Source organism: Danaus plexippus, chromosome 14 (assembly GCF_018135715.1).
Source record: "Danaus plexippus chromosome 14, MEX_DaPlex, whole genome shotgun sequence".
Taxonomy (NCBI): Eukaryota; Metazoa; Arthropoda; class Insecta; order Lepidoptera; family Nymphalidae; genus Danaus; species Danaus plexippus.
Window position 1 is genome coordinate 2,433,901 of NC_083546.1, and position 12,720 is coordinate 2,446,620.

The following is a 12,720-nucleotide window of genomic DNA, read 5'->3' on the forward strand; positions in this document are numbered from 1 at the left end:
TCAAACTTCAAACCGAAACAAATAAAAACTCCATACATTCCTGTCCGCTAATACTTTGTGAAAATGAATGAAAGTAATTAAACAATCTGAAACTACTTTTATATTTTAACATTTAACTTCTACGAAACACACACTTCATTGAAACATATTCTTATAATATAAAATATATAAAATAATATGTTTTCTCCGTCTTAACTGCTTACTTTATTAAAAAAAAAAACTTAATTATTCATGTCGAAGCAATTTGTTGTTAATAATTATGAAAGTAAACTCGTTAGGTATAAACTTATTTGTGGTAAGTGAAAGCACAATAGTCAGTATAGTCAACTGTTTAAATTATTTTTTAGTCGTAGTTTTATGTAAAATTTGTTAATTATAAACTTTTCCTTTTTTATATAATTTAATATCTCGATGAAAAAATATTTTAATAACTAGCCTTTATTACTGTGACACACGCGAACGGAAATAACAAAGAAGGTATTACGACAAACCTCCATGGTTTTATAACCAAAATGATCCCATCCACAATAAATGTCGCTTGTGATTATTGTAGCCATATTTGATATTTTTTTAATGCGAGAATTATAGAACCGGTTTAGTCAAGAGTTAAAAATATACATCATAATATATTTTAATAACCGGTTCTTGTTTGCTATCAACTTTAATATTTCCTTAATGTAATCGGTCTCAATTACAATGCCAGTTCTTTAAGTTCAAATTCTATGATAATATATCCGTTTACGAATATAAATTATTATGGTAATGATGAATTCATTTGCATTTTATTATAACCAGCATTCCACAAGTTTTGATTTGACATCTGATGCAACCTCGACCTGTGCTCGAGTGACAAATTGTTACACAGCGTAATAAATATTTATTTTAATGTAACCATAATTCAACCGTATAAGAATTATAATAAATATCATATTCGTTTATAAATAAATTGCTTATAGGTACGGTACGTTCGGAATCTTAAAGGACCTATGCATTTTAGGTCTTTTTGTATCCTTTATTTGGTATGTATACAGTATTTTAGTTATTATTTGAAGCTAGTTAGTACGGGACGCGTCGACCTTGAACTACAACTTTCTCTGACGTCATCAACCTTGATGAAATTTAACCAACACTATGTTGTCTGAAACCTTCACCTTAAAATTATATTTATGTCCAACGGGACCTTGAAAAAGTTTTGTTTTGAATTTATTTGTAATGGTAATAAATCGATTTATTATTTATTGGGATGACGTCATTCTGCTAAAGAATCTAAAAGCAAACTCAGGGAATTCTATAAAGGTTCAATTCATACATTCCTAAGAATTAGCCGCGGTCGATGGCTATTGTTCATTTAAAAGCTGTTTATTCAAGTAAACATCGTATCTGATACAACGGTAATAAAATGTATTTAGCCTTTTAAGCGTAATCGAGTCGCACACACAAGGTCGACACGAGGTCAAAGGATATATTGTCCTTATATGAAATTTGTATTAATATAAAAATATATCTGTATAATACATTAACACATACCGTTATTATGATAGTAAAGAGGTTTCGTCATAGACTTATTGTATATCAACATGTTATCAATGAGTTTTTTATTACATGGCTAATGACTTCTTATACAAGTTGAAAAAAAATATGTGAATGTTTTCAATATTTAGCATTCACGTCCGTTATAATGTGACCCAAATGTCAATGCTTTTACTCTTATTGAGATAATTTATTTTTTATACACACAGATCTTATTTGAGTATTGAATGTATAAATATTTAATTTCGTTATTGAATACGCTATATAAGTTTTTGAGATTATTTATCTTCTCAGTGAGTTGATAGCAAAGTTATTTATTTTTTAATGTTTGATATGTAAAGACTTCGAAAAGTGGAGCAATTTCTTAGTATTCAGCGATTTTAAACTTTTCCTCTAAAAGGTTATCTCAAAGCGAAAAATATTTTTATCCGAACTTTGACTATTTAGATCGTACAGTAAAAATAGAAAGACCATCAAGTAAATGAAAGTTTATCGTTAATTTTCTGTTAACATTATTTTCTTCGTTGTGGTTCGCCTTCAAGAGACAACGCTTGTACAAACGCTTTCTGATTTAAATTACAGAATTCAATTAGCTTTAACCAAGAGAAGTATTTTACTTAATGTTTAAAGTGAACGGTTCAAATATTTATAATTCTAATACTGTACTCAGTAAAAGAACATGGCTATTTTGCACTTTTTTAGGACACTAGACCCGAGACAAGATTGCAAGAAAAATTTAGCAAAGATCAATTCCTGTATAGTATATTACATTTTTTTTGCGTAATATAAAGTTTTTTGCGTAATATAAAGTATTAAAAGTGACCTACATTTAAATTGATATGTTGGTTTTAATAATTTCTAGTTGATCAAAATTAAGTCACGAAAGAAAAGTACGTTCGAGAGTTATGCCGACAAATAAAGTCTGATAAAAAAAAATGCACGAAAATTATTAAAAATATGCAAAAAAAAGAAATACCGTTAACGAATGTCATTTGTTCAACAATGTTTATGTAAAAGGTAAGTTTACAAATTCCAGTCTAACCTTTAAGAAAGACATTTCAGTATTTCAATAAACCAGTTCTATTTGCAGCTTTATGGAACAACTTTCACCGCGGGCACTGCAATAGCCCGCTGTCAACTGTAATTGGATGTTTCGGGTCGACTATACTAAGTGTTATCTCATTTTGTAACAAAATATGTATAACAAAAATAGCAGCGCATACCAACCAGGTCTCGGGGCTAACGGTGATTTCAGATTGATCAAAAAGTTTTAATAATTGAACAATGTTAAGGCATTATTTTTGTTTGTATTCTCGTCTGTACCATTTTCATATTTGATTACAGCTTTTTAATAATAACAATTGCCTGAGATTTATTTACTTAAGTAAACATTATTTTCGTAGTTATTTTAATATAGTCGAGTAAGTTGAAAGTATAATACAAATAACAATGTTAAGAAAATGAAATAGAAATATCGATAGATTTGGTCACCGTTTGTTATCTGTTTAGAATGGTTTATTGGAATCGTCAGTAATTGAAAAAATCTAATAAATTCGGACTATTAACTATTAATTTACTCTTTATTTTCAAAGAGTGAGAGTGAGGTGATATGTAGGACACATATACGTAAAACTTATGAAAGCGAAAGTGACAAATAAAGAAAGCAGTATAAAAAAGTCTGTCAAAGCTGTTAAAAACACGTGAAAGGTTAGAGCTGGCTGAATCGATTGTAAGTTGGTACGGTCAAGGTCATTGATAAAATGAAATATCTAGGATTTGCCTAAGATAATTGTTTTAAAAATAATTTTAATCATATCACCTTAATTCTTATCCTTATTCTTATCCTAGGTTATTTCATGAACGTATTATAAATGTTGCATTTAAACATAAATAAAATAGTTCACGTAAACTACAACAGCTGTTCGGTTAATATTTTAACCAATTCTATCGATCCTTAGACTTACTTAATGTAACTATTACTGTAGCTTATATCAAACTGATCAACGTTGAAAATTATTTACTCAAGAAATTTAAAAGAAAACAAAATCATTACTATCTAGTAATTATATACGCAAAGAAGTTAAAAATATTTACTCGTAAAAATTGTATATGGCGTACATGAGTTTCATAGAAAATATTGCAGTATAAGAGGAAAAGGCATCTGAACACGGAAAATAAGCCAACAATTCATTTTCATACTCATCATTAGCATGAGCCTTGATCATAAGAATTTGTTTCTGACTACGGCTGAAATACATGTATAATATGCCGCACATTAACTCGACGCATGTCTTTGTATGAACGTCGAACTAAAAAATTAAACTATTACTACTAATGACCTAAACGACTAACGAACTAACTAATGAACTAACCGTAGCAGTCTTTCATGTCTCTCTCTGTCGTAGGTAGCGGCCAGGTAGTCGTCGGCGATGGCGTGGTGCAGCGGCGGATGTATCGGCGGTTGATAACGCTGCTTCCACAACAGCTCGCTGGCGTACAGCGTGGGCGGCGGCGGCGGCAGATGCATCAACGGCGGGGGCGGACCGCCTCCGTACCCGTGAGCCATACCTCGCCAGTCCTCTACCGAGCTGGCAGAGCCGCCAGACCGCACACCGCTCACACCCGAGTCGCTCCGCTCGTCCGCATCGCGAGCACACACTATCACACAGTCGTCCTCCTCGGAGGCCACGGCGATGGCAACACCATCCGCCCCCGCACTCACTTCACTCTTCACTTCACCTACACTCTTTACACTCTTAGCGCACTCTTTTATGCACTTGTTTTCCTCATTGATCTCCACATCACTTGCACTTACACTTTCGATGGCACCTGCAACGAAAGACAAATATATATTAGATAATGTCAACTTAAAGCGATGTAATAATAAAAATTGTTCTAAGATTCGACATCAAAGCTATCTAAAGGTTGACGTAAGCAGTGCTTTATAATGTGGATCAAATCCAAACACGTTTGGAGTGAAGCCAGAATTAGCTCATTCACACTCCGCCTACACATTCGCGAAAATATGTCGCATGCCGACATCAGCGTCCATAACATGTCATAATTCAGAATTATAATCAAGCGGAAAAAACAGCTGATGGATATTTGGAGGCGATTTATTAAAACAATGAAATCAAAACGTCCGTATATTCGTATTAATATCTTTATATTTATCCGCCACATACTGCAGTACACAGGCAGTTTATCTAATTCCCAGAACATTGTGATGAAAAGAGAGAAACATTATGTGAATATGTTGTCAACTGCATATACGCGTGTCACACGTGAACGATTGGACGTGCGCCAGAATATACATAGACATGCTTCTATACAGATCATATTGCCAACATTATACGATTAATGTAACATTTGGCGAAAAACCAGAACTATATACCTAGTACTATTATTTACAAAAGTTATACAGATGTGAAATTTCCTACGTATTTCATTTATTACAATGTTAGGTAACAATCTCGTTATGTATCACACACAACTTATACGTCTCAAATGAATTCTTTCCAACCTTGAGTCTCAAAGAAATATTCAACAATGCTTACATTTTGTTAAAAATTTTATTAATAAAATCAGATTACATCATTAGTGAACCCGAAGTAGTATTCGAAGTTTCTAAAGTATTCTGGGTTACATTTGCATATAAAACGACTAAAATTAACATTTTAAGTATCCCGCATTAAAACAGATATTCGTATCATTACAAGGATTATGAAGCTAACGCGTTGACTGCAGTGATAGTGTTATAATAACAACAGAATAAATTATACGGCCGTCGGTAAAACAAAATGGACACGAAACTTAAAACAGAAAAGGAAGTTCGCGTGTCGAGCGACTAGTGGAATGTTAATTAAGAACAGTTAACGGCTATTATTATTTACATAACAATAATTACTTATCCGTTATGAATAAAAACGGAAAAAAAACACGATAAAACCGGGTGAAGGGTGAAACAATGTCATTCGTCCCGTAAATGGTTTGCGGTGAGAATGCTTCTCTTCAGTTTAATGCCTGCCTTGATTGGCTGCCGAGGAACCGGTTTTACTAACGTCATTGCACCGCATGACATGGCACTGTTTTCCTTCCACACGTGAACAATTACTTATTATATAAATACGCCTTTTCAAGAATTTTCCACTATCCAACTATGTATGTTAAATATATAATTATTATTATTACAAAGATAACAGAAAATTCATCGTGTTTCAGATATATAAAGATAAAGTTATCTAAAAGATAAGATCTCGTGATAATCTCGAGTGTTTTTAACTCAATATTAATATATATCAATATATATGAACAAATTTAAATTATTTAAAAGATTTAATAGCAAGAACAGGCATAAGAGTGTGATTTAACAGAACCACAGAAATTTTGAGATGTTAGGGCAATTGGATAACAATAAGTGATCGATATTAGGAAAAAATAATACAAGATTCGAGATACAAACTGTTTAGCTTCAAAACAAATCACTATTGAGTGGCTGTAAACAAAAGCGTGGAGACAATGGCTCAGTGATCAGAGACAGAGGACAATGGGGTAACAAATAACTCTTGTGGGAAGTGCGACAACGCGCATCGACAACGTCTGATTGACAAGACAAACGCCCAAGCGGAGCGCGCCTTTCATTAGGTAGAAAGGAAACAAAAAGTAGACACTGCAAGCCTCTAGACTGAACATGCGTTCAGGACAGACGGCAACGGATTTAAATCGCCATGAATAATTCATTAGGTAGACATCGTGTAAACGCAACTATTGCACTAATGCACGACAGCTTCGCTAAAATGGCGATGTTAATAAAACACGCTGACTCATTATTTAGGTTACGTTCACTAGAATGGAAGTCTCTAATGGAATAAATAGTTCTAACGTCACATTCCTAGCTAGAAATACTTCCTATGACACGATAAATATTTATCATTGCTTTAAATAAACGTTATTACAGGATACGAGAATAAGACTAACATGTTACCATTTAACTCACTAATAAACTGTTACACTAAATAAACTACTTCTTATGAGAGCGGAAATATCAATGTCAAAAGGTTAAAATCATCAGTCGAATTTATTCAGACAACTATTATTACTCATTGTTAATTTTAATAATTATAATTTGAAGTAGTAAATACCAAATTAATCTTTATTCGTGCCGTGACAGACGCTATAAATAAGCCGCACCTTAACAAACATTAAATACGCAACAAATTTTTTTTTTATAGTGGCAACATTGAAACTTAAAAGGATATGTATAATAAAGTTTGAATTTGTCAAATATTTGTTATAAAACAGTTGGTGCACTGTACTGTATATAAAAGTTTAAATTGTGTTCGTACGACATCGAAACATGTTTGTTGACCAAGCAGATATTTGTTGAGAGCGCTGAAGCGTACAATTTCTCGGAGCGTGTAATGAACACTTCCACTCGAGCAATAACCGCTAGTTAATAGGGGTATTAAATGTGACAAAGCTTTCTATATATGTAATATAACGTGACTATAATAAAACGCTAATAGACCAGGATTTCGAATAATTACGTAATTGGTTAAGTTTATTATCATATAGCAAAGGATACTGTACCTAACCTTGAAATATAAGCGGTCAACATTGCGAATGGGAACAATGTTAAATTAAACAACATATCCAAATGTTCATAGTTAAAGTTACTTACAAAATTTTCGTTTTCGGCCAAAGTTAAAGTGTCGTCTTATTTGTAATGCACTACCTTCAAAGTACTGTCGTTTTTTTTCCGTTGCATCATAAGTAGCGACTTGTCGCGGCTATTGCGTAACTTTTTTTAACTTTATGATACTTTCAAGTATGCAGATAAGTCGTGTGCTACTTATAATAGACACTTTATTAGTAAATTCTTTGTTAATACCCTCTCTAACACTGTAAGTAGTTAAACGATAAGATATTATAATACCATATTCAATAGCTGTAAGTAAATGATTTCTGTTTATTGAGAGCCTTATTAAGATTTTAAGTCTCCTGTATTTCAAGAACTACATGGATTTAGCATGTATGTAGCAATTAGAAAGACATAGAAGTTCTTGATTCATAGAAAGCTCTTTAAAACATTAATATTAAGTCAATAACTTTAATTTTTTGTATAAGACATGACGGTCATGAGTACATAGACTTGGCATCAATACACTCATTGTACAACACTATCAAAAGATGTAACTTACTATATATTAACGGTCTGTATGATATCTACGATCAATTGAAAGAGGTGAGTAAGTCATATTGATTCGTTTAATTATGACAATATTTCAGTTTAAATTCTTTTTTTATAATTAAAAATACTCACTGGTCGGAAGCGATACTCAAAAACAGCTAATTCGTTTGTTATAAAAAAAATTGAGAGCTGCACTAAATCACTTCAATTATCTCTCACAACTTCTTTCAATCAATTGGAAACAAAACACCAAAGTTCAAAGTCACAGCACAAAAATATCCAAACAGCAAAGGTATCCTCGACGGTTTAAATTTAAAGGCAATCCACTGACAGGCGTCCTTGAAAGCGGTCAGAAAATCGAAGCAACCAGGCGTTCACCTGCACACACACTACTCTAGTCGGCCACGCTCAATTATATTGTACGTGTAATACAAAGATCACGACTGCTAAAATGGATCGAAAACGTTCAATAGCACAGCACGGACGTGTTCAAACTTCGATGGCGCACAAAGAACTGAGCTGCGGGGAAGTGGTAGTCGGAGGGGCGCGGGGTGAGGGAGGGGGGAGGGGTTACGCGCTAGTCTCACGACATAGCACAACGTAGCAACAAGTGAACGGCAATGCGGGTGTGAGACGGTGGATTGAGGGTGAGGGGGAGGGCGCCGGGGGTGAGGGGGGACGCTCCCCCGTACTGAACGCGCACCTGACTATACCATGGGTCTTATCCACTATCAAACTACTTGACTACTAACAGGAAGGGCAGATGTCTATAATCATACATCGTGTACACCGCTCCAAACATAAATGTTCAATAATATTACCTATGCTAATATTTTATAGTTAAATTATTGTATTAATATATAATGCTTTTAAGTTAATAGAAGAATGTATTTTTAAATAAAGAATAAAATTACTTCATTGAAATATATGAAACCTTTGTTATGAAAATGAATATATTTTTTCTGTTTGCAATGAAAATATAACTATTAAGTATGCAGTGTTTTTAGGAAAAATTAATGTTTATCCGCTAATATTTTATCGTCCTTATAAATTACTGTGGGAAATGCCGTTGGTATTAGCAATAATTTAATATATAAACAACACATCGATCGTTGACCACGCGCGGTCCGGGGAGCATTTCACATATTTAACGATCAAACCTGGCACACATCCAAATATTCGTTATACGACACTCGTAAATACTTTCAGTTTTGACTAAAAGCTTCATATCCGCCTTTATTTTTGTTACTTTTATATTTATACTTCAATATTCAATATCACGAAGTTCCAATGTATATGAACAAAGTTTTTATTGCGATAAATGAATAAAAATAATCACGATAGTAAACAGTGTTTTTTTTTTAATTCTCAGTTCGGTATGCGGGCGAGTGTTTGTAATGACACGTCCATATTTTTGTAGAAACATCCAAAGAGGTCGTGTATCCGTTTTGGCCTTGTGCTAATCGTGTTAGCGTTAACGTGAGAATAACAAGTGCCAGGTAATTTGCACATACTGCAACTGAAACCAGTTTAGAGTAAATTGACAATTTAATTAATATTGAAATTAACTGAACGATAATTAGGTTTTAAAAGATAGTAATTTTATAGTGATTAACACTAAAAATTGTCATAATGACAATTTATTTGTGTTTAGATGGAATTTAGATAACTCACATAGAGATAGTATAGATTGGTAACACAAACACGACAGCCGATAACCTGGTTGTAGCTGATAAAAGACCCTCTACAGTATACACCACGTTACAAGGTATATAAATAGTGCTAATGTATTGAATCACAAGTGTCAAATACATTAAATATTTAAGTAAATTCCAAGTAACGTGTAAAAATTTTGTGTACAATTTGTTAAATCAAATTAATTTTGACGTTAAACATCGAAACTATATAAACTATATACGTAGAAATTCCTCATTAGGTACTAAAATGCAAACAAAACACAAAACAAAGAACGCGTGTAAAGCTTTAAGCAGACTAGGAACGTGGGATGATATGAAACACAAGTCTAGTACGCAGCTACGGTCTCCAGTACTAACAATGAGTTATTTAATGTTATCTATAGTTTACACAGCTGCGTGTTGAGACAGTGTGATACGATTGAATTAATTCGACGATCCACCGCGTGACGCAATATCAATAAAACATTATATTTATAGACGTTTTGACTTCTATGTGATCATTGTCACTATAGAAAAATCAGTTTTGAAGCTCGCATCATCGAATTGATATAACCATTTGTTTGATGAGTTCTAAAGTGAGATTTGTTAATGTGTAATTTAAAATCTATATGTATAATGTTAGTGTTGATAGCATTTAAAAATGCGTAACAGTTTCTTAAATGAGTCTAACAGTTATCACAAGACGGGGGCGGATGACGATCGAATGTCATAAGCCCCACGACGCAATAAATTGTTGTCTCATGTAGAGTAAACATTGGCGTTCAGCCGCATTCATGCATAATTGATGAGGGTATGAGCAGACTCGTGGATTCCAGGCGGTCACGACTCGGACCGGCCGCCATTTTGTGGCGCCCTCATCGAGTTCGTGAATATTAATACGAAGCATTGCAGTCGATAACTGCAAAAAAGAGGTTATATCTGCATCCGAGTGTTGCCATTCGGACGTGACACGCTCTACGTAATTATTGGAAGCAAAATACTATGCATGACCGCGTGTAAAACCGAATAGTTAACTATTATTACCGGACAAGGAATCAGAGCGTGTAATACTGGGTTATGTTATAATTTAATTAACAATCCAATAGAAGGCTCACACGCATCAACGATTTATGTCATAATAGTAATTCATTATTTTCTTTTGGAATCGATGTTCATTATGTTGGACCACACAATCATTAAAAACCAATGCGAGCTAGAATAATAACACGCGTTTTACAATTATTTCTGGTTCTTTACTACAAGACGTATGAAAGCGTGTAATAAGCTGTGGTAATTTCAGAAAACGAAAAGGGAGAAAAAGTAACAAAGCAATCACGGTTGTGATAACAACAGCGTATCATAGAGGTGTCTGGCTCCGCCATTTTGCTCTGATACGTTGCGGTGAAGGCCTCCGGCGAGGCTCTCATTATGGATGAAAGTCTACCGCCTAGCGTGCCTTCCAGTAATAATATGAAATGAAATACCTCATACCGGCGCTCGTCTGCCAGCGACCGCAAACTAAACGCACACGCTGCGTAACCTACAACTATTATGCTCTTAGGATTTCATATAAAACTTCATAATGAGCACGTTAAAAGAATGCGTTCATCGGTCTTCATTCATTCATTGCAGTTTTTCGTCCGCCAGACAGCTGAGCGATGCAGCCGTGTTTCCTGACGCTCTATTGTTATACTTTGCACTTTTTGTTCTGTTATCAAGAATAGATGCGTTCGCATTTCATAAATACAATCGCGCATTTAGTTTTTTTTTTTGTGTGACAGCGTTATTTACTTACGTGTGGGAATCGAAAGTCAATTGGCAGTCAGCAAACGGCATTATGCTTCTCATTTTACTGTATGTCATCAGTTTTTGTGCGAAACTAGTTGTTTTCTAATTTGAATAACAACTTTTTTTAGTGTTATATTTACAAGCGTGTTCCGGACGTTTTAATCAAAATTTTGTAGCCATGGAAATTTTTGAATTAAAATTTAACTATATTTACAAGAACGAAATTTAAATATCTTTTTGTGTCAGTTATTTATTTGTATAATTTTTACCTATCATATTTATGGTTGTAGCTGCATGTTTCATGTCCGAATGTTCGTTATAATAAATAATTCACGGTGTTGTTTTTTTTAATAATATTTACTAATCAAAATAAATAATAATAGTGAATGAATCAATGTCTTTTAATACATAACATTATTTATGGAAGTCAGTTCAATGACTAAACAATGGCATTTATCCTCATAAAATACATTGTTTCGCGGTCGTAAAAATCCCTTTCCGAGAACAATACGTCAATGCGATCGTACGTACTAGTTATATATAATACAGCCAGTGCCCCCTCCGTGGAGGCACCCCACATCAAGCCTCACCATTAACAGCTAACTGTAGGTTATCGTGGATTTTCTCTAGAAAATGCAGCCATTGCTATAATTTGGACCAACGCCAGGCAATATTTCGACACTTTACCATACCCTTATCGGATATCTAGTTGTAGTCGTTTTAAAATACTGCTACTACCTAAAGTTTTGGCTACCAGAACTGAACAATGGTAATATTTATTGCTGGCGTGGAAGATCTTTTTGCGAACTAGGAACCCATTTGCGAGATATACTTTCGCTTGTCGATGTATAAATGTATTAAGACATTAAGGTCAAACACATCCATGGTATGTAATGTACATATAAAAAAATATTTTGTTACCGCGATCGATTCATTTTATATACTGTCATTACGTCCCAATATTAATGGCCACATAAATCGTGTAGTGTTAAAAAAGCCCCAAAAACAGTAATCCAAAGGACAACAAATATATATATACAATTAAAAACATAATAAAGGACCATAAACTATACAGAAAATACAGCTACAATTAAGTTTTACTGTTATTTATCACGTGTTGTTATAAAAAACATTAACGAAAAGGGGTATTTATTTGCGAATCAATATCTTTAAATGTCAATTGAACTGCGAAAGAAGGGGAAATGTTACAATTTACGTCGTTTTACTGATGGTTTGGGGCGAGAGGGAGGCAGGTAACAAATAGCCCCAGTCTGTTTACATTGTCACCTATGAATCGAGGTAGATCCAAGAACAAACTTTGATTAGTTATTCTTTTATTTATGACGACAGAATCCCATATATTACGTGAGCACGCTGCTGTAATCACGAACGATTTGTTATCGCTTTTAACACTTTATTTATTTTCTCGTTTCTCTTTTTATCTCGGTAAGGAAATATTTGCCGTGGTTTGTCCTACATATAAAAGTGTTAGTGCGATAAGGGAATTGAATTAGATATGTTATCAATATGATACTG

General features: G+C 33.7%; 1 protein-coding gene across 1 annotated transcript in view; it reads right to left on the reverse strand.

Annotated features, from left to right (window-relative positions):
* The window catches only part of LOC116769810 (lysine-specific demethylase 3A), a 99,182-nt gene that overhangs the window by 6,950 nt on the left and 79,512 nt on the right, over nt 1-12,720 (reverse strand). Inside the window, 1 exon segment of the mRNA XM_032660999.2 lies at nt 3,903-4,359. Coding sequence (XP_032516890.2) covers nt 3,903-4,359 — 457 coding nt within the window.